The sequence below is a fragment of the Mandrillus leucophaeus genome, unplaced genomic scaffold (genome assembly GCF_000951045.1).
Source record: "Mandrillus leucophaeus isolate KB7577 unplaced genomic scaffold, Mleu.le_1.0 Scaffold251, whole genome shotgun sequence".
NCBI lineage: Eukaryota > Metazoa > Chordata > Mammalia > Primates > Cercopithecidae > Mandrillus > Mandrillus leucophaeus.
In genome coordinates this window covers 2,205,828-2,229,588 of record NW_012102599.1, presented here as the reverse complement: position 1 = coordinate 2,229,588, position 23,761 = coordinate 2,205,828, and the positions used below count along the sequence as shown (strand labels likewise).

The following is a 23,761-nucleotide window of genomic DNA, read 5'->3' as shown; positions in this document are numbered from 1 at the left end:
GACACAGCGAGACTCCGTCTCAAAAAAAAAAAAAAAAAAAAAGAAATTTGAGACCAGTCTGGCCAACATGGTGAAACCCCGTCTCTATTAAAAATACAAAACTTAGCCAGGCGTGGTGGCGGACACCTGTAATTCCAGCTACTCAGGAGGCTAAAGCAGGAGAATCACTTGAACCTAGGAGGCAGAGGTTGCAGTGAGCCAAGATGGTGCCCCTGCACTTCAGCCTAGGAGACAGACAGAAACTCCATTTCAAAAAAAAAAACTGCCCAACAATAATAGTTATACATTCAAAGGTGATTTTAAATATCCTGCAAATTTTTAGAATTTTTAAAAAATTAAGCAAGTGTACAACCAACCTTGAAGCACCTGGCTGAGGAAATTCTTCATCATGTAGATGGCCGTGGTGTCTTCCGTTTTCACATGACTGTCTGTGAACCAGCCATTCTCAGCAATCAAGATTCGAGGGTTGTTGTATTCCAGTTTAATCCAGTTCAGTGCTTCTCTTAAATTGAGTGAAACATTTTGCCCCATTTTAGCCATGGTGTTTAGGGGCTTGAAGTTGTTGGGTCCAAAAGAAAAGGCAAAGAAATCAGCTGTGCCTCTCACCTCATTCTTCTCTGCTTCAGAGAAAAGGGGTAGAATGGAGAGCAACTTCTTTTTCATCCCTTCTGGATAGTCGCCATCCCCATGGATAGGGTTGGCAAACCATCCAAGCACAGAAACCATGGACTGTTGACATTGGAGTATATCCCTCGTGTTTTCCGACCGGTTTGGCTCGATCCAGTGAGATCCCAATGTGATCGATAACCAACCCTTCTGATGTGGGCGGAAATGTGTGTTGTAGTTATGCCAAACTTTCGAGTGACCCTAGAAGAAGAAAATATTATTGATCTTTGTTGTCCTCACTTACAAGAGCTGTAACGTGGCTGGTAAATGGTCTTTTCATGGATAAAATGAATGCAGCATAGAGTGATTCAGGGGAAAGTGCCAGGGAGCCCCGATGACCTCAAAGTCTGTTCTCTATGCCCCTGGTGCTTCCAACCTAAAGTTTCTGCTACAGGAGAGCTGGAGGCTGGCAGAAAGCCTAGTCTAGGCTCTTATTTCCCCTCTGCCTGGCTCCCTTCCCGGGTCCTCTTAGGGTTTGCTCCTCTACACAAGAAGACACAGAGTAGTGATTTTTTTTTTTTTGAGATGGAGTCTCACTCTGTTACCCAGGTTGGAGTGTAGTGGTGCGATCTCAGCTCACTGCAACCTCCGCCTCCCAGGTTCAAGCAATTATCCTGTCTCAGATTCCTGAGTAGCTGGGATTACAGGTGCACACCACAATGCCCGACTAAGTTTTGTATTTTCAATAGAGACAGTTTCACCATATTGGTCAGGCTGGTCTGGAACTCCTGACCTCAGGTGATCCACCCTCCTTGGCCTCTCAAAGTGTTGGGATTACAGGAGTGAGCCACCGCGCCCGACCCAGAGCAGTGATCTTTCACCATTCTACAGAATCTTCCTTTGGTCCTAATTTAGAAGTCCAGGAAAACACAGGCCCTGAACCTATAAATGAATAATAATGGAGCCCACCTCCTAGGGATGTTGTGAGAATTGAGTGAATTAACCTGTGTGAACTGCTATAGAATCATGCCTGGCACAGAGTAAGCTCTATATAAGCCTTAGCTATTATTGCTATGATTATTAAAGGGTGGTTGGCACTGCCCACAGCAGAAGACCAATGGAAAGAGTGTGAGCTTTGGGGTCAGCACACCTAGGCTTGAAGTTCACGTACTTATTGTGTAACCTGAGGCAAGTCACTTAACCCTTCTGAAATCTCTTAGTATCCTCAGTTGCAGAATGAGGTTAATAAAAACAATATCCACCAGGCGCGGTGGCTCATGCCTGTAATCCCAGCACTTTGGAAGGCCGAGGCAGGCGGATCACCTGAGGTCAGGAGTTTGAGACCAGCCTGGCCAACGTGGTGAAACCCCGTGTGTACTAAAAATACGAAACTTAATTGGGCCTGGTGGCAAGCACCTGTAATCCCAGCTACTTGGGAGGCTGAGGCAGGAGAATTACTTGAACCCAGGAGGTGGAGGTTGCAGTGAGCAGAGATCCAGCCTGGGCGACAAGAACAAAACTCTGTCTCAAGAAAAAAAAAAAAAAATCCTCTATAAGGTTGTTGTCAGATTTAGAGCTAATATATGCATGAAATAGGTAGCATAGAATAGAGCACGCAGGAGGTGCTGCCAAAAGGTGGAAGTTGTTATTGGTCCTCCAGAGTTTGCATTTCCAGTTGAACTCTCTTGCAATACAGCTTCGTGATGGGTTTCTGGTCCATTTAATATGACACATACTTCCTGAGCACTTACTTCCATGCCTGGCTTGCCCTGAGCTGAGAGACTGAGATAGATGGCACAGGAACTTACCCTCAGAAAGTTTCTTATCAGGAAAATAAGGATGAAACATGTGAAAGAGAAACATAAAACGGCATAAAATATGGCATTAAATAAAATAAATTAAAAAAAAGCCAGAAGCCATGGCTCAGTTAACTGTCACAGCCACAGCTGAAGGAGCAAACATTAAGGACTCCATGCCAGTTAAATGCCAAGGCCACTTCTGTTTCCCAGTTAGCTGTGGAATTGTCCTTCATCTGTGTCACAGCCACTCTCTTCCCCTCAGCATTTGACTTGCTTGTCTCTTGACATCTCTTCCCTGGTCTCTCAATTTCTCCACTATTCGAGTGTTTGTTTTTTTTTTTTTCTTTGAGACAGAGTCTTGCTCTGTCACCCAGGCTGGAGTGCAGTGGCACCATCTCAGCTCACTCAGCCTCCACCTCTCGGGTTCAAGTGATCCTCCCACCTCAGCCTCCCGAGTAGCTGAGACTGCAGGTGAGCACCACCAAGCCCGGTTAATTTTTGTATTTTTAGTAGAGATGGGGCTCCACCATGTTGGCCAGGCTGGTCTCAAACTCCTGACCTCAGGTGATCCACTCGCCTCAACCTCCCAAAGTGTTGGGATTACAGGCGTGAGCCACTGCGCCCGGCCTCCACTACTTGCGAGTTTCTAAAACGGATGCACAAACTCGTTATCTTTAAGCACACAGAGCCTGCTTTCAGTTTTGTTCCTTAGCTTTTCTTTTGCTCACTGGAGATATTTTATATCAGGATAAACTGTCTGAAACTGCCTTTTATGTAGATCAAAGACAACCAAATATGAACAATGGATTCAAACCAGATTGATCCTATGGACCCTGAAAATATTCCATAAACCCTGTTAGATGGGGAAAGTAGCATTGAGGTAAGGGGTGAGGATTCTGAAACGTGCCATCCTGCTTTAGGCAAGAAAACACAATTTAAATAATTCCTGGAAGATTTTCCGGAGAAATAAATGCCTTGAGGTATACCTCTGTCCACTTGTCCTTACTCAATTTTCATTGGAAGATTCTGGTACCATTTAGCACCCAGATAGTCCCAAGGATCCTTAAGAATGCTTTCCTCAGGCCGGGCGTGGTGGCTCACGTCTGTAATCCCAGCACTTTTGGAGGCCGAGTCGGGCAGATCACCTGAGGTGGGGAGTTCCAGACCAGCCTGACCAACATGGAGAAACCTCGTCTCTACTAAAAATACAAAATTAGCTGGTCATAGTGGCGCATGCCTGTAATCCCAGCTACTCGGGAGGCTGAGGCGGGAGAATCGCTTGAACCCGGGAGGCAGAGGTTGCAGTGATGCAGTGAGCTGAGATCGTGCCATTGCACTCCAGCCTGGGCAACAAGCGTGAAACTCCATTACAAAAAACCAACCAAACAAACAAACAAAACAAAAGAACGCTTTCCTCTTGGAAAGCTCACACCTGTAATCCCAACATTTTGGGAGGCCAAGGTGAGAGGATCGCTTGAGCTCAGGAATTCAAGATCAGCCTGGGCAACATGATGAAACCCCATATCTACAAAAAAAAAAAAGCCAGGCATGGTGATGCACACCTGTGGTCCCAGCTACTCAGGAGGCTGAGGTTGGAGGATCATTTAAGCCAGGGAGGTGGACGTTGTGATGTGCCGAGATGGCACCACTGCACTCCAGCCTGGGGGACAGAGCGACACCCTGACTCAAGGGAAAAAAAAAGCTTTCCAGTTGGGCACAGTGACTCATGCCTGTAATCCCAGCTCTTTGGGAGGCTGAGGTGGGCAGATCACTTGAGGTCAGGAGTTTGAGACCAGCCTGGCTAACATGGTGAAACCCCGTCTCTACTAAAAAAAAATACAAAAATTAGCTGGGCGTGGTGGCATGCGCCTGTGGTCCCAGCCACTCAGGAGGCTGAGCCAGGAGAATTACTTGAACCAGGGAGACGGAGGTTGCAGTGAGCCTCGATTGAGTCACTGCACTCCAGCCTGGGTGACAGAGTGAGACTCTGTCTCCAAAAAAAAAAAAAAAATTTCCTCTCAGAGAAGTGTTCAGAATGTAGCCTCCTTCCTTGTCTCCAACCTGAGATTGCAACTTCTGGAAGAATCACAGAGGAGCCTGGGACAGGCACTACCTTAAATGGTTTCAGCTATTCTTTCTGGATTTTTCTGGGGCTAGAATCACGACAGAAATTCTTGAGAACCACTTTTTTTTTTTTTTTTCCTGATTAGAAACAAAAGCAGTCAGGCATTACTAGGATTCAAAGGAGGGCATTCTTCGCTTTTTTCTAACAAGTCACTTAATCCCTTGGTAGGCTTAGAGCTATCATCCATGGAAGACCCAGTGATCAGTACCTCCCTTCAGGCCTATCGTGCACCTCTCCATGCAAACTGGAAAGCACTGAGCCCGTGTAGCCCAGATTCTGAGCCTTAAACTTGTTGCTTTACAAATCTAGTGTCTTGCCTTTGCAGACACTAAATTTCAGTGATTATATGAAAGATGACCTAAGTTGTGATAAAAATCTTGGTTACATCAGCCTTTGAATGAGAAACAGTAGCGCTCAGAAGACGTATCTCTGCAGTAGCTTTCCATGCAGGTTGTCTGGATATACATATGGAGGTGTTGTCAAGGTGACCTTCACGTTCCACAGTGTCTCTTTCACCTTTGCTGCTATTTACATAGGCTATCAAGGTATCTAGGGTTATCTTTGCTCTGGGCTGAAGACAGCCTCTTCATTCTCATGTAGAGAATGTGGGGGAGGTCCTCTGTGCAGTACTTTTGGTTATAACTTGATCCTATTTGCCAAGTAACAAGGTAAAAAGTTTTGCTCTGAGATTGTGAGTTTGCCATATCCATCTATGTGTGTTCTTTGGTTGGACACTCATAAAGGAGATCTGTTGGGAAAATTAAAATAAGGTTAGTAGGGGAGTGCAACCTGGGACCTGCAACCTTGCACAACAGCCATTCTACAATTTTCCAAGGTCACCCTCTAATTTGTACAAAGCCATCTACCTTTGTAATGATTGATTTAAGGGAGCTTCAACCTTTGTTCTTTAGATTCAGTAGCTTAAAGGGAAAGTCAGCTTCTTTTCCTTTTGGAGCCAGCTATCAGGGCCTAATGTCATTGAGAGACAACCAGGACCTAATATCTCATTCTGTTCCCTCCTCCAGTCTAATGTGGCAGCATTTTTTTGATGCCCCTGGAAGTCCAGACTCAGATAAATTCTGTGGATGATAGGAAACAAATAAGATAGCGGGCACAACTTCAGAAATAGGTGAAGAAGGGATTGGGAGCCAGAGGAAGACATGACGGGACACTGTTGGAAAGATGGGTTCAAGACAGATGAGCAAGTCGAACACATCACACTGGTGTATTCAAGGAACCCGCAGTTCCATTTCCAAATCCTGTATGAGTTTGGTCACATTTTGGCTGAAATATCTTCATGTGTACTGTAAAAGTGTCTGTTATTAAAGCTATTTAATAGACTATTAAATAACAACGGTTAAAGAAAGTTTATTTAAAAACTCCACAAGCGTAACAAAATATGTTTATATTTCTGTGTTCCCACCCAGGTTTTCCAAATATATTTCCCAGCTAAAATCACTTGAAGGCCGGGGGCCGTGGCTCATGCCTGTAATCCCAGCACTTTGGGAGGCGGAGGTGGGCGGGATCACCTGAGATCAGGAGTTTGAGACCAGCCTGGCCAACATGGTGAGACCCTGTCTCTATCAAAAATACAAAAATTAGCCGGGCATGGTGGCGGGCACCTGTAGTCACAGCTACTTGGGAGGCTGAGGCAGGAGAATGGCTTGAACCTCGGGAGGCAGAGGTTACAGTGAGCCAAGATCGTGCCACTGCACTTTAGCCTGGACAACAAGAGCAAAACTCCATCTTGAAATAATTAAACAAATAAATAAATAAATAAAAATTTAAACAATAAAATCACTTTAAACATTTTTGCATGTTGGTTTTGGTTTTCAGAATATCTTAGTATAACAACAATTTACTTAGTCATCTCTCTCTTTTGATAAACATTTATTTTTCTTCGTTCTTTTGTTCTTTCTCTTTTCCTGTCATAAATGTTTCAATAGCTAACTTTGGGCATATAACTTTCAATTTATTTGAATCATTGCCTTTCATTAATGCCAGGAATGGACTACCTATTTCTTTTCTTTCTTTCTTTCTTTCTTTTTTTTTGAGATGGAGTTTCACTCTTGTTGCCCGGTCTGGAGTGCAATGGCATGATCTCAGCTCACTGCAACCTCTACCTCCTGGATTGAAGCAATTCTCCTGCCTCAGCCTCCTGAGTAGCTGGGATTACAGGCACCCACCACCACACCTAGCTAATTTTTTGTATTTTTGGTAGAGACGGGGTTTCACCATGTTGGCTAGGCTGGTCTTGAACTCCTGACCTCAGGTGATCCACCTGCCTTGGCCTCTCAAAGTGCTGGGATTACAGGTGTGAGCTACCGCGCCCGGCCTGGACTACCTATTTCTAAAGTTGTTTTAAATATTCCCAACATTTCCATACATTTTGTCCATTGGTGTGAGTGTTCTGTGACCATCTGGTACAAAACATTGATAGCTCTATTGGGGGGTAAATGGCATTCGAGAATGATATAAAGGTGCTACTCCTCTGCCAGGTACTATACGGGAAATAACACTGGTCTTGAAAGCAGGAGACCTGGGCTCTTGTATTAGCTCTGCTGACTCATTGGCTTTATGATCTTGGACAGATCATTTCACTGCCAAAGACCTGTTTTTCTCTTCATTCTACTGAGCTAAAAATAAACACCCTAGAGAATTTTCGTGAAGGTCAAACGAGGTAATAATATCTGTGAAGACCCTGTGAAAATGACACAAACATAAATCTGAAGTACTTTGAAAGAGCAAGCTGAAAATAATTCAGCTTGGTCTAGAAAATCGTCATGGAGACTGTGGACATGAAGAGTGTTCTGCAAAGAGCTCCTAAACCTTTATTTACCAAGGCTCATGGCTGAACATGTTTGCCCTCATTTATTGTTTGCAGCTTACTGAGTTTTACTTGTTGTCCTTTTGGGATTAATTTCAATTTGATTCATTTTTCATCTACTCAGCCCTTCTTTATTTTGGTATCAAGTTGATTTTTTTTTTTTTTTTTTTTGAGACAGAGTCTCCCTCTGTCACCCAGGCTGGAGTGCAGTGGCTCGATCTTGGCTCACTGAAGCCTCTGCCTCCTGGGTTAAAGTGATTCTTCTGCCTCAGCCTCCTGAGTAGCTGGGACTACAGGTGTGCACCACCACGCCTGGCTAATTTTTGTATTTTTAGGGTTGCACCATGTTGGCCAGGCTGGTCTTGAACTCCTGACCTCAAGTGATCCGCCTGCCTCGGCCTCCCAAAATGCTGGGATTACAGGCATGAACCACCGCGCCTGGCCTCAAGTTGATTTTTTTGTGTATTTGTTTGTTTTGTAAAGAAATGTCTCACTATGTTGCTCAGGCTGGTATCGAACTCCTGGCCTCAAGTAATTCGCCAGCCTTAGCCCAGCCTACTATCAAGTTTTAATTACCAAATGCTGCTCTTCCAGATTGTTTAACATTCATTCATTCATCTATGCTGCAGTCTACAAATATTTATTGGATGCTGTGGCTCACATCTGTACTCCCAGAACTTTGGGAGGCCAAGGTGGGAGGATCACTTGAGGCCAGGAGTTCAAGACCAGACTGGGCAATATAGTGAGACTCTCTTTCTCTACTAAAAATTAAGAAAATTAGCCAGGCCCGGTGGCATGCCTGTAGTCCCAGCTACTCAGGAGGCTTAGATGGAAGGCTTGCTTGAGCACAGGAGGTTGAGGCTGCAATGAGCTATGATCATGCCACTGCATTCCAGCCCAGGCAACAGAGCAAGACCCTGTCTCTAAAAAAAAAAAAGAAAGAAAAAAAAGAAAAATTATTGGATTATTGGATGCTTAAGGTATGTGACCTTTATTATTTATTGCTAAAAAATTATAAAATTATATGACAATTATTTCTTTAATTATGTGACTATTCTTTTTTAAAAAGTTTTTGGCAATCTTGAAACTCTTTTGGAGTCATTATTTCACCTTTGCTTTTCTTAGGAAAGAATTTAAATATTAACAAAAGTTACAGCCTTTCATAAAGAAAATATTTACCATCCTATTTTTAATGGTCCGAATTCATGGCATTTTTTTTTTTTTTCATTTAGACAGGAGTCTTGCTCTGTCACCCAGCCGGAGTGTAGTGGCGTGATCTCAGCTCAATGCAACCTTCTCCTCCCTGGTTCAAGCCATTCTCCTGCCTCAGCCTCCTGAGTAGCTGGGACTACAAGCGTGTACCACCATACCTGGCTAATTTTTTTTTTTTTTTTTTTTTTGAGACAGAGTCTCGCTGTGTCACCCAGGCTGGAGCACAGTAACAGAATCTCGGCTCACTGCAAGCTCTGCCTCCCGGGTTCACGCCATTCTCCTGCCTCAGCCTCCCAAGTAGCTGGGACTACAAGCACCCACCACCATGCCTGGCTAATTTTTTGTATTTTTAGTAGAGATGGGGCTTCACTGTGTTAGCCAGGATGATCTTGATCTCCTGACCTCGTGATCTGCCCACCTCGGCCTCCCAAAGTGCTGGGCTTACAGGCAGGAGCCACTGCGCCCAGCCTAATTTTTGTATTCTTAGTAGAGATGGGGTTTCACCATGTTGGCCAGGCTGGTCTCAAACTCCTGGCCTCAAGTGATCCGCCCACCTCAGCCTCCCAAAGTGCTGACATTACAGGCATGAGCCACTGCGCTTGGCCCAAATTCATGTTTTCTATAGTTGAAATAACTATACATTTTAATGAATTTCTCCCTATTTTTTTTTCAATCATTATATTTTCAAATTTTCTGGCCGGGTGTGGTGGCTCACGCCTATAATCCTAGCACTTTGGGAGGCCAAGGAGGATGGATTGCTTGAGCCCAGGAGTTTGAGACCAGCCTGAGCAACATGGCAAAAACCGATCTCTACAAAAAATACAAAAATTAGCTAGGCATGGTGACATGTGCCTGTAGTCCCAGCTACTCGAAAGGCTGAGGTGGGAGGATCGCTCGAGTCCAGCAGGTCAAGGCTGCAGTGAGCTGTGTTTGACCTGTGTTCACACCACTGCACTCCAACCCGTGTGACGGAGCAAGGCCTTGTCTTAAAAAAAAAAAAAAAAATTATTCTAACAAATTATTGATTATTCTCAGTTTGTATTGCTTCAGAATTTTCCTGAAGGAATGTAAAAACTAAACTCTAGCATATTTGTTCCTTTAAAACAAGTGTCCTGTTAAAGAATTCTGATTTCAGTGATAATATTACTAAATTAGACTAGTGGCTGAACCAGAATCTATACCTGGCAACACAAAAGGAAAAAAGTCTAGAATAAAGTTCATAATTTGATTAAATGAAGCATCTGGTTTCCCTCTATCAGAAATGGGAAGAAGTCAGTATTAGTAAATTAGTGCTGTAGTGAAGTTCTCTTTGCCAGAGGAGAGCATTTGCAAGCCATCTTTGTAGAGGGTGTAATGATATTTAAGGCTTTCTGTTAGTGATCCTGATAGTAATTTTTTCATGCAAAAGGACCATATCTCATGGTAGAACTGAAGCTAAAATGGTCTGGGTTGGTGACTTGAAGCCTTTCCTCAGGATTTAGGAATACAGATAGTCAATATATAAACCACCGTGGAGGCTGGGCACGGTGGCTCTCACTTGTAATCCCAGAACTTTGGGAGGCCGAGGAGGGCAGATCACCTGAGGTCAGGAGTTCAAAACCAGCCTGGCCAACATGGTGAAACCCCATCTCTACTAAAAATACAAAAATTAGCCAGGTGTGGTGGCACATACCTGTAGTCCCAGCTACTAGGGAGGCTGAAGCAAGAGAATCGCTTGAATCTGGGAGGCGAAGGTTGCAGTGAGACAAGATAGCGTCACTGCACTCCAGCCTGGGCAACAGTGTGAAACTCCATCAAAAAAAAAAAAAAAAAAAGAAAAACAGCAACAAAAAAAACCACCATGGAGATTACAAATTAATAAAAACAAGGGCCATCATGTGTAGAGCCTGCAGCAAAGCCATATTTACTGTGAGCCCAATGAAGCTTTAACTTCAGGACGCCTTGCTTGCTTAGGTCCCTAGAAATGCCCTGGGTGGGTCGGGGAGCCTAGTTGCAATTGGAAGCACTTCTAGGCGATCAGTTCTGGCAAATTCCCTAAAGAGACTTTAGAAAAAAAAGGTCTCTAGGACTACAGTAATTTATTGTGCTAGGCGTGGTACTCACATCTGTAATCCCAGCACTTTGGGAAGCCGAAGCTGGTGGATCACTTGAGCCCAGGAGTTCAAGATCGGCCTGGCCAACATGGCAAAACCTCCTCTCTACAAAAAATACAAAAATTAGCTGGGCATGGTGGTGTGCACCTGTAACCCCAGCTACTCAGGAGGCTGAGGTGGGAGGATCACCTGAGCCCACGGAGGTTGAGGCTGCAATGAGCTGTGATTGTGCCACTGCACTCCAGCTTGGGTGACATAATGAGACCTGTCTCAAAAACAAAAACAAAAAATGACTATAGTAATTTATTGTGATGTTTTTCTCATTCTAAATAAAGATTCATTTATTTATTTAATATATTTTTGCAGAGACAGGGTCTCACTATGTTGCCCAGGCTGGTCTCAAACTCAAGCAATCCTCCTGCCTTGGCCTCCCAAAGTGCCTGAGCTACTGCACCTGGCCAAATATTTACTTTTGTATTGATTTTTGTCTCTGTTTAATTTTTTTTTTTTTTTTTTTTTTTAAAAAAAGGATCCCTCCCTGCTATTGTAAAAGTCTCAGGCTCATGCAGTGTGGCTCCACACCAGGCCTATTAGCTTCTTGAGGGCAGAGACTGACTATATTTATTGTGCTCACAGTTGTCCACACAGATGCCCAACGGAGGGCCTGGCCTAGAATATTTGTTGAATGAACGCCCATTATGGATCAGCTAGTTCATTGGTTACTTGATGTACCTTGTTGATAATACAGCTTCTGCAAGACAAGTCTTATTTTTCCCATTTTAGAAAAGAAATTGAAGTTTACAGTTGCAGAGCTGGGATTTGAACCCACTTTACTATACCATCCTGCTTTCTGTATGTCCTGCAGTTCTAAATTTTGAAGCCGTTGGGGAAAGATCATTTGACATATTGTTTTAAAATTACATTTTCTCTCTGCTGTACTTAGTTATTAAAAGAGCTAAATAGTCCTGGAATGAGGGTACCACATTCCACAATTGCATGATGAGAGAAAAATATCTATATACCTTTGGAATTCAGTATCATCTAGAAAGGTCATGGAGGACCTGTCAGCAAATTTGGGGTGTTCAGAAAACGGTTAGTTGTCCAAGTGCCTAGCACAGCACTTCTATGTATAACACTTATGTGTAATTTTCTATTCACCTCTCTCCTAAAACCAGTAACGTTAGCATTGGATTATTTTCCTCACTGATGTCAGAAGCTAAGTAAATCCCTCAGGCACCACCCCTGTGCTGGACTGTCTTCCCTGTGAATGGTGATCCTTACACCATTGTCAATGTTAGACTGAGGCCAGGCACGGTGGCTCATGCCTGTAATCCCAGCACTTTGGAAGGCTGAGATGGGTGGATCACTTGAGGTCAGGAGTTCGAGACCAGCCTAGCTAACATGGTGAAACCCTGTCTCTACTAAAAATACAAAAATCAGCTAGACGTTGTGGCACGCGCCTGTAGTCCCAGCTACTCTACTCAGGAGGCTGAGGCAGGAGAATTGCTTGAACCCAGGAGGTGGAGGCTGCAGTGAATCGAGATAACGCCACTGCACTCCAGTGTGGGTGACAGAGCAAGACTCTGTCTCCAAAAAAAAAAGAAAAAAAAAGTTAGACTGAAAGAGCAGAGATACTTGTCTTCATAGCATTTAGAACAGCATGGCATTCAATCAAGTCATAATTAAATGGTTCTTAGAGATGAGTGATTTTTATAACTGAATATAACAGAACAGTGATGGAAATAAGAGCCACAGAAATTGAATAATATAAATATTAATAAGAGCTAACACATATCTAGTACCAAATGCGCCAGGCACTGTTCCAGGTGTTGTGTGTGTACTCTCTCATGTAATCCTCACCGAAATTCTGCGAGGTAGGTACTGTGATCATTTCCACTTAGAGGAAACCAGAGGGTGGAGAGGTTAGGTAACTTGCACAGGATGAATCAGGCCCAGGCTGTATCACCCCACGTGCTCCAATTAGAGGTAGAGTATGGACCTCAGAGGTCATTTTGTTCAATTTAAAAAATTTTTCTATTATAGATAAAGAAGCTGAACCTCCCTCTCACCCACATAAACGACCTGCCCAAGGCGTCAGTTAGTAGTAAAGCTAGCAATAGAACTAAGTCCTTCAGGTTTCTAGTTCACTGTTATTCCAGGATATCATGCAAGTTAAATTACGTGCCTTTGAAACACACTGTTACACCATAGACCGGAAGGTGATTGAACAGGCTGTGAAAATGCAAGGGGTATGTAACAGACATGGCACAAAACCAAGGGATAGTAGACTGAGAAACCAGAGAAGAAACACTCAGAGGCAGCCGGGTGCGGTGGCTCACAACTGTAATTCCAACACTTTGGGAAGCTGAGGGGGGTGGATCATTTGAGGTCAGGAATTCGAGACCAGCCTGGCCAACATGGTGAAATCCTGTCTCTACTAAAAACACAAAAATTAGCCAGGCAGTAGTGGCACACACCTGTAATCCCAGCTACTCGGGAGGCTGAGGCAGGAGAATTGCTTGAGCCTGGGAGGCAGACGGTAAGGTGAGCTGATCGTGCCACTGAGCTCCAGTCTGGGTGACAGAGTGAGACCCTGTGTTTTTTTTGATGGAGTCTTGCTCTGTTGCCCAGGCTGGAGTGCAATGGCAGATCTTGGCTCACAGCAACCTCTACCTCCCAGGTTCAAGCAATTCTCCTGCGTCAGTCTCTTGAGTAGCTGGCGTTATAAGCATGGGCCACTATGCCCAGCTAATTTTTTTGTATTTTTAGTAGAGATGGGGTTTTGCCATGTTGGCCAGGCTGGTCTCGAACTCCTGACCTCAAGTGGTCTGCCCACCTTGGCCTCCTAAAGTGTTGGGATTACAGACATGAGCCACCGTGCCCAGTCGGGGTCATGGTTTTGATTATGCCTGCATCCCGCTTCACCACCTGGGGCACCCCTCTGAACTCAGTCAAATGGAGAATTCATCAGCATTACCTTATGTTTCATTCTGTTCATTACACAAAGTTATATACATCAGCAAAAACATGTTTAGATAAGTCATTTTCATTTGTCTAAGTTTCCTTCAACCCCCGGCTATTATTTTATTCCTTTTGTCACTCTTCATCCATTTACTTTGATTATTTACTTAAATTCAAGTCTACATTTATTTAACAAATACAAGGCCCTGTAACAGACATTTAGAAAAGCAAGGTAGCCCCTGCCTTTAGATGACCTATGATGTCTAACAGGAGAAAAAAATACAGAAATGAGTGAAATAAAAACAGTATGCTTTTATGTTTTGATTATTGAGAAATAATAACTGAAACTAAATGTAATAATATGATTCAAAAATCACTATATGTATGTATATGTTATGTGTACATATATACATAGAAAAAAATCTGGACATTGAACAAATTGCTAGCAGTGATTACTTCCGTGGTGTGGGGTTAGAGAGTGAGGAAAGAAGAGAACCTTTATTTTTAACAATGTCTTTCTATGTTGTTTGAATGTTTTGCAATACAATTGCATTATTTTTGTAATTCAATAAAGTTGGGTTGGGCATGGTGGTTCATGCCTGTAATCCCGGCACTTTGGAGGGCTGAAGTGGGAGGATCATTTGAACCCAGGAGTTCAAGACCAGCCTGGGCAACAAGAGCCAGACCTTGTTTCTACAAAAACTAAAAACGTTAGCTGGGTGTACCAGCTAACTCGGGAGGCTAAGGCACGAGGATCACTTGAGCCCAGGAAGTTGAGGCTACTGTGAGCCATGATCATGCCACTACACTCCAGCCTGGGCAACAGAGTAAGACCCTATCTCGAAAACAAAAAGTCAAGGGTATTGGTTGAAACAGTTCCTGTCAGTGACTTTAATTGTTCTGTGCTATCACTGTTTAGCTTCCCCCGACTTCCAAAAATCTCAAAGGAAAAAACAGACTTAAAAGTAAAGTTCGGCTACTCTGAATTTCATTCTATATTAAGGAATATCTTGTCCTCTATAATAATACGTTGATGTTCAAAACAATGTAAGGAGGAAGTCATGTCATATTAACATGAAAGAAAAACTCATAACAGTAGACCCTGGCCCTTTACTTAAGACTTTGGTCATGTAATCTCTGGTCAAGATATGACATTAAGCAGAACCAAGCAATTAACTCCCCCAAATACTAAAGGATCCTGGCTTTCACCAGCCTCAAGGTTACCCAAAAACATTTTCAAGTAACACTACTAGATCATCCAAGGATTACTTTAATTACTTCTGTGATTCACTCTTCACTGGTCAGTAAATTAGAAGGTCAGAACCTTCTATTTTCAGCTTCTCTACTACTTTTCAGCAACAGAATTGTTGCTAATGTTCAGTAGTTTTAATCACACATTTTTCTTTTAAAATAGCTTTTTTTTTTTTTTTTGAGACGGAGTTTTGTTCTTGTCGCCCAGGCTGGAGTGCAGTGGCACGATCTTGGCTCACTGCAACCTCCGCCTTCCAGGTTCAGGCGATTCTCCTGCTTTAGCCCCCTGAGTAGCTGGGACTAGAGGCACCCATCACTACGCCCAGCTAATTTTTTTATTTTTTTATTTTTTTGAGACAGAGTCGCTGTGTCGCCCAGACTAGAGTGCAGTGGTACGATCTTGGCTCACTGCAACCTCCACCTCCCGGGCTCAGACAATTCTCCTGCCTCAGCCTCCCTAGTAGCTGGGATTACAGGTACACGCCACCACGCCCAGCTTATTTTTCTTGTATTTTCAGTAGAGACGGGGTTTCACTACGTTGGCCAGGCTGGTGTTGAACTCCTGACCCCAGGTGATCCACCCACCTCAGCCTCCCAAAGTGCTAGGATTACAGGCATGAGTCACAGTGCTTGGCCTAAAATAGGCTGTTTTCGAATGTTGAGTTTGCTCAGTAAAACTTTATATATGTTATTAAATGACTTATTTTGTATTATAAAGTCATGTAAAGTTTCCCTCTGTTCATAGTTTCATTATGTCCAGCACTGTTTCCATTACTCAAAATATTTTCTGATCTCCATTTGGGCCTAATTTTCCATGTATGAGAGTGCTCATATCAAATCAAGCTGTTTAAATAGGATCACAATATTATTCTCTGAGCATTTATAATTACATTTATTTAAACTCTTGTTAATCATTTACTGAAGTATAACTTTTTCTACTTAATGGTTAGAAAAAGTAAATATTGCTCTCTTGAAGGTTTTAGAATACCTGTTGTAGTCTGAAAATTTTTTTTTTTACACGACTCTTATTACTAACAATGGTATTCTGGTTATAGAAACTCTCTTTGGCAATTCTCCACAAGCAGTTTTCATAATTTATTCAAACTTAGTTTAAAAACATCTATAATAATAATAGTTTTAACGTATTTGGTCAGTATTTCTTTTTTCTTTCTTTCTTTCTTTTTTTTTTTTAGAGATGGCGTGTTTGACACCCAGGCTGGAGTGCAGTGGCACGATCTTGGTTGACTGCAACCTCTGCCTCCTGGGTTCAAGCGATTCTCCTGCCTCAGTCTCCCAAGTAGCTGGGATTTCAGGCTTACTACCACCACACCCAGCTAACTTTTGTATTCTTAGTAGAGATGGGATTTCACCAGGTTGGCCAGGCTAATCTTGAACTCCTGACCTCAAGTGATCCGCCTGCCCCAGCCTCCCAAAGTGCTGGGATATACGTGAGTCACTGTGCCCGGCCTGATCAGTATTTCTTATACGGTATTTTCTAAGAGGTGTCTTAGATCCTGATGGAGATGGGTTGGCATTATATGCAGGTACCATGCATTAGCTAATCAAATGAAAAACTATGCTAACTCTAGATGATATGGCCGGGCACAGTGGCTCACATTTGTAATCCCAGCACTTTGGGAGGCTGAGGTGGATGGATCACTTGAGGTGAGGAGTTTGAGACCAGCCTGGCCAACATGGCGAAACCCTGTCTCTACTAAAAGTACAAGGCCAGGCGTGGTGGCTCACGCCTGTAATCCTAGCACTTTGGGAGGCCGAGGCAGGCGAATCACGAGGTCAGGAGATCAAGACCATCCTGGCTAACATGGTGAAACCCCATCTCTACTAAAAACACAAAAAATTAGCCGGGTGTGGTGGCAGACGCCTGTAGTCCCAGCTACTCAGGAGGCTGAGGCAGGAGAATGGCGTGAACCTAGGAGGTGGAGTTTGCAGTGAGCCAAGATTGTGCCACTGCAGTTCAGCCTGGGCAACAGAGCGAGACTCTGTCTCAAAAAAAAAAAAAAAAAAAAAAAAGTACAAAAATTAGCTGGTGTGGTGGCTCATGCCTGTAGTCCTAGCTACTCAGGAGGCTAAGGCAGGAGAATCGCTTGAACCTGGGAGGTAGAGGTTGCAGTGAGCCGAGATTGCACCTCTGCACTACTCCAGCCTAGGTGACAGAGCGAGACTCTTCAAAAAAAATAAAAAAGATATTGTCAAGGGCACACTTAAGTGATTTAACATCACTTTAATGGGATGCTAAATTTTGAGCAAATAATTAAAATCATGAGGACAAATGAAAAACCCAACTTTTAATATATGAGTCAGGGGATAAATAGTTCATAGATTTCATGGACAAATTAAACACATACATAGATTGTTTTGGTCTTTTAATAAGCAAAGCAAAGTAAAATATCTGCTGAGACAGTATCAAAACAAGTGACGGACATGGGTTTTGAAGCTGTAAATTTTTTTTCATTGAAGCAGGGCAGCTGATTTCTGTCCTCAGACCTTGCTAGCTTGGATTGACACAGATCAGGCTTTAATTTTGTGTTTGACACTTTGATCCACTATGTAACCTTGGGCAAATTTCTCTGGGCCTCAGTTTCATCAATTGTAAGTTGAGTTTCAGAACACCTACCTGGCAGAGTTGATGAGTGAATTAAACGAGATCATATATTACAGGTACCTAGTATGTTTCTGATATTACAGTATGTATGCAATAAAAATTCTTATAGTAATTTAAAAGAATATGATGGGATGTAAAAAAGTTATCTGTAGTAATTGTCTCAATCTTTCACTTTAAGAATTAAGATTGTTCTTTGTTCTTTCTTCTCTTTTTAAAAAAAGCATTTTGGGCTGGGTGCAGTGGCTCATGCCTGTAATCCCAGCATACTGGGAGGTTGAGCCAGGCGGATCACCTGAGGTCACGAGTTCAAGACCAGCCTGACCAACATGGAGTAACCTTGTCTCTGCTAAAAATACAAAAAATACAAAATTAGCCAAGCGTGGTGGTGCATGCCTGTAATCCCAGCTACTGGGAGGCTGAGGCAGGGGAATCACTTGAACCCAGAAGGTGGAGGTTATGATGAGCCGAGATCGCGCCATTGCACTCCAGGCTGGGCAACAAGAGCGAAACTCTGCCTCAAACAAACAAACGAACAACAACAACAACAACAAACCACTTTTTTGATGTGAGAGGGGAAAGTGGTGGAAGGAAGAAAGTAATAGGTTTTGTTGTTTGTTTCAACCCTCTTTCTCCCATCCTTTGTTGAAAAAAAAGCTTGACTAATTTTTTAGCCACTAAGACTTAGCACAAATTAATTATGATATGTTATTCTCTTGAAATCTGACTTTACCAAGGGAGTTTTAAAAAAATCCTTTTTTTTCAGTGAAAGAAAATAATTTCAGATAATCCTTGAAGATTTTGCTTCTATATAACCAAGACAAACTGAAAAGGCTCCAACTAGTATTTCCATTTCAAAATATTACACTTAATCTTCAAGACATTGGTGGGGGATTGGGCAAAAGAGTCTTTAAAATGACACTTTGTTTATTTAAATATGCCTAAGAAACACTGCAGCCTTCTTGTTGTTCAAGAAAGCAGTTGCAGCAGTCTGTTGGCAAAGAAGGCTTAGCTATTAATCATGTGAATGGTGGCATTTTCACAGCTATTTTTGCAGTTTTATTATTTACTTTTTGAGACAGGGTCTCACTCTGTCACCCAGGCTGGAGTCCGGTGGTGCCATCATAGCTTTAAACTTGAATTCTTGAGCTCAAGCAATTCTCTCACCTCAGCCTCCCCAGTAGCTGTAACTACAGGCTCATACCACCATGCCTATCTGATTTTTGTTTTATTTTTTGTAGAGACTGAAGTCTCACTATGTTGCTTAGGCTGATCTTGAACTCCTGGACTCAAGCAATCCTCCTGCCTCAGTCTCCCAAAGTGTTGGGATTATAGGCATGAGTCACTGTGCTTGACCCTTGTTTTTGCAGTTTAAATACTAAATTTTGTTTAATAATTTTAAGAGAGCCTTTAAGAAGAGAACTATATGAAGATTTAAAAAAATGTTTTTTTTAGTTTCTTGTTGGAAAAAGTCATTTATCTTTAAATGTAAAATATTCTCTTTACCTTCTTATGTGACTTATTTTTTACTTTTAATTATGGAAATTGTCATAATACACAAAAATAGAAATAATAATAAACCCTCATAAACACATCACTGAGTTTTAACAGTCATCAAAATGCTGCAGCTTGTTTCAAGATGGGTTTTTAACGTACAATATTTTAAAGAAACAGACATATCTAATTGATTTGCATGTTCTGAAAAGACTAATGTTTATGCCTGTGAGAGTGTGTGTGTGTGTGTGTCTGTGTGTGTGTGCCTGCAATCCACTTTTTTGTTGTTGTTGTTGCAGGTTTAAATCCTTTCTGGAACAAGGTAGATCTTCCTTAAATTGAAAATAATCAATTATGCATTGAATGCCTAACACGTGTCCAGCATGTGTGAGCTTCTGTGAAGGAATTATGCCAAGAAATGTTAAGACAAAGTTACTCAAAGAAGTGGAAAAATAGGAAAGCAATCCAGTTGTATCCTAAGCTCAAGAAAGAGCTGGTGAGGCCTTGACCTAGAGGAGGGTTTCCCAACATATCTTATCCTGAAAGCCTCTTTCACAGTGTTAAGCAATCTCTTGAACCCACGAGGAATTTTAAAAATTATTTCATCATTTGTGTGTGGTAATAAAAAAATACAAAAAGCGTTGACATATATTTTATTTTATATAAATATATTTATTGACTATTGTATTTTAAGGCCTATTTAAATTTAAAATATTAATAGAATAAATAAATATTTTAAATGCTAATAATATAGGCCCATAAATTTGGGCATTTAACCATTTAATAAATAATGCACATTATTTAAATTATTTTAATTATGTAATAAGGAAAAGCATTTTATGACTTAAATATTTTTAAAATTTTATTTATTTTTTATTTTTTTAGAGACGCAGTCTCCCTCTGTCACCCAAGCTGGAGTGCAGAGGCATGATCACAGCTCACTGCAGCCTCGAACTCCTGAGCTCAAGAATCCCTCCTGCCTTGACTTCCCAAAGTGTTGGGAATACAGGCATGAGCCACTGCACCTGGCCTCAAAGTAGATTTCTAAAAGAAAAATATTTTAGTAAACAAGAGTACATAATGACACTTAGATATATCTAGATATGTATATAAAGAAAAAACCAGAAAAATAGAACACAAAGTGACACATAAAAAACCAAACTTTGGCCAGGCGCAGTGACTCACACCTGTAATCCCAGCACTTTGAGAGGCAGAGGCAGGTCTATCACCTGAGGCCCAGAGTTCGAGACCAGCCTGGCCAACATGGTGAAACCCTGTCTCTACTAAAAATACAAAAATTAGCCGTGAGCGGTGGCACATGCCTGTAATCCCAGCTACTTGGGAGGCTGAGGCATGAGAATCGCTCCTTCTCAAAACACGAATCAAAAAAGCCACCCCCTGCCAAACTTTGTGAAACACAAAGTTATAGCATCAAAAATGAATAAATATTGCTTATGTAACGTTTTGTTTGAATCGTTGAATTTTGCTTTTTTTTTTTTTTCCTGAGACAGATTCTTGCTCTGTTACCCGGGCTAGAGTGAAGTGGTGTGATCTCGGCTCACTGCAACCTCCACCTCCCGGGTTCGAGCAATTCTCCCGCCCTCAGCCTCCCCAGTAGCTGGGATTAAAGGCACCCACCACCACGCCTGGCTAATTTTTGTATTTTTAGTAGGGATGAGGTTTTACTATGTTGGTCAGGCTGGTCTCGAACTCCTGACCTCGTGATCCGCCCACCTTGGCCTCTCAAAGTGTTGGGATTACAGGCATGAGCCACCGCGCCTGGCCAAATTTTGCTTTTTAAAAAAGGACAAGTTTTTTAAAAAAGTAAGATTAGTGTTTTGTTCATGAATAACTAATAGTTAATATAAGAAAAATAGTTTGGGGGCAGCTCTTTCAAGTATTTCACAAATAAGGCAAAGCCAGGAGGGACAGTCTTTATTCTTGATATGTGAAAAGCCAAACTACATGTAATCATGTTGATGATTAAATATTATTTCCTCTTTCAACATTTTAAAAGCACTGTTTTTTTTTCCCCTAAAAACAGAATAGGCCGTCCATTAATTTTGAGCTTCTGTATGCAACTTATACATCTGGAGAAGATCTCCTTGAGGCAATCGTGTAAAATAATCATCCTTATGCCCCTCATACTAGTTACATGTCAATGTCCTTATTCTTTGTGCTTCACGTCTTTAACCAGTTGTCTACTATAGAATAAGTCAGTGGTTTTAAGGGTGGAGTGAGCGGGAGGAATTTTGACTGCCTGGGGACATTTGGCAAGGTCTGGAGACATTTTTGATTGTCACAACACTGAAAATGGGGGAGCTACTGTCATCTAGTGACTAGAGTTTAGATGCTGCTAACCTCCTCCATTGCACAGGACAGCCCACCACAACAAAGAATTATCTGACCCCAAATGTCAATGGTGACCAGGTTTGAGAAATCTTTGTACTGTGTAAACAGTATTTATCTATGAAAGATAACATTTTCCCCCCTAATCCAATATGACTAGTAAAAGACAAAGAGTTTTAAAGTCAAGAAATGGTCAAAACTATCATGGAAGTTGGCAGTATTTTTCATTTTATTTATTTATTTATTTATTTATTTATTTAATTTTTTTCCTGAGACAGAGTTTTGCTGTGTCACCCAGGCTGGAGTGCAGCGGCACAATCACAGCTGTTTGCAGCCTCGACCTCCCGGGCTTAAGTGATCTTCCCACCTCATCCTCCCAAGAAGCTGGGACTACAGGCATGTGCCACCCCTCTCAGCTGATTTTCTATTTTTTGTAGAGACAAGGTTTGTCTCGTCTCTACAAAACTATGTTGCCCAGGTTGGTCTTGAACTCCTGGACTCAAGGGATCTTCTTCCCTCGGTTTCCCAAAGTGCTGGGATTACAGGCAGGAGTAACTCTGCCCAGCTTTGGCAATATTTAGTAGAGTTATAAACAGAATGAGTTATTGTCTCATGAGCAAACTCACCTTCCCAAACCTCTGTGCATGTTTACTCAGAGACTCTCAAATGTTCCATTCTAAAAGGGAAATGTACAAATTTAAATTATTATATGTGTTTATTGATTTAAAAATAGAATGAAAACAGACATTACTGCCTTTACTAATGTGAACCCTCAGGGCTTTGCTGAATAGGCCAAATACGTTTCTGGGATTTAAAAAACTAAACTTGGGAGAGAGAAATCTTTCCTCTACAAAGGAGAAAATGACACAAACCGAGGAAGAAATAGACGTGAGAGGCTGAGATAAAGGGCCTTCCTGGTCACTGAGCCCATTCATCCCTGTGGTCTGGTTACTGAGCCAGGAAATTGCCCCTTTTTGCTTAAGCCAGTTTGAATGAGATTTCTGTAACTTACCACCAAAAAAGTCCTGACTAATATACTACTCGATTACTATAAGTAATATTTCAACAGTTTGCAATAATGCAATGAAATATGAAGATTGAACTTGAGACTGGTTTTTGATTACAGTATTTAAGACAGAAATCCTAAACCACTCATTTAATCAACATTTACAACTAACGTGTATAAATATTCTGTGCTGGGTGCTGAGAACATAAAGGCAAATTTAAAAATTGTCTCTCCTTTTTGAAAGAACTCTCAGTCTAGCTGGGGAGATGAAAAAGTATCATGTCGTATGAGTGTTATGCTAGAAACAAACCCATCTTATGGGTAGCCCGCAGAAGGGGCACTTAAATCTTAAAGGGGCAAGAATAACTTGGAGGTGGTGACCATCACGAAGTAAAGAGGGCATTTGTGCTAGACAGAGTGAGATAGTTGAAGCTGGTGGAGAGAAATAGGAAGGAGAGATTGAGACACTGGCAGTAGTAGTGTGTTATGATAGAACATGAAGTGCAAGAGGATGGGAGAGTGGCCAGGAAGGAGGCTGGGAATTGTGTCTCAAAGGTCTTGGTGAAAAATTGAGACTTTATCCCCAAAGCTTGGGGGAGCCACTAATGGATTTTATATAGGGGAGCAATATGACACATGTCCAAAATATCACATTGTAAGATGAGGATAATAGTTACCTGGCAAGATTGTTGCAAAGAGTATAGATAATATTTATTTACTTATGTGTTTTTGAAATGTAAATGTTCATAATATTTCTCTTTTTAAAAATATTTTTAAAATTTCAATAGTTTTTGGGGTACAAGTGGTTTTTGGTTACATGGATGAATTGTGTAAGGGTGAAGTCTGAGATTTTAGTGTACTTGTCACCAGAGGAGTATACATTGTATCTAATATGTAGTTTTTTATCCCTTACTCCTCTCCCAGCTTCCCCGTTCTGAGTCTCCAAAGTTGATTATATCCTTCTGTATGTAGGTATATATCATTCTGTATATACAGTCCATTATGTCATGCTTATATAGTGGGAGCTAAGCTATGGGTATGCAAATGCATACATAAGCTCAATATACCCATAGCTTAGCTCCCACTATATGAGAAAACATATGGTATTTGGTTTTCCATTCCTGAGTTACTTCACTTAGAATATACAGATTTTTTTTTTTTTAAAAATAGAGATGGGGGTCTTGCTATGTTGCCCAGGTTGGTCTCGAACTCATAGGCTCTGGGATTACAGGTATGAGCCACCATGCCCAGCCTAGAGATGATATTTAAAGTGATGATTACCATGCTTAAAAATGGCCAAGCCAGGGCCAGGTGCAGTGGCGCTCACACCTGTAATCCCAGCACTTTGGGAGGCTGAGGTGGGCAGATCACCTGAGGTCAGGAGTTCGAGACCAGCCTGGCCAACATGGTGAAATCCC

General features: G+C 41.9%; 1 protein-coding gene across 2 annotated transcripts in view; it reads right to left on the bottom strand.

Moving 5' to 3' along the window:
- The window catches only part of KLB (klotho beta), a 43,409-nt gene that overhangs the window by 14,557 nt on the left and 5,091 nt on the right, over positions 1–23,761 (bottom strand). For both annotated transcript variants that reach the window (XM_011983556.1, XM_011983557.1), the window contains exon 2: positions 357–867. In XM_011983556.1, the coding sequence (XP_011838946.1) occupies positions 357–867 (511 nt within the window). The remainder of the gene's footprint in view (positions 1–356; positions 868–23,761) is intronic.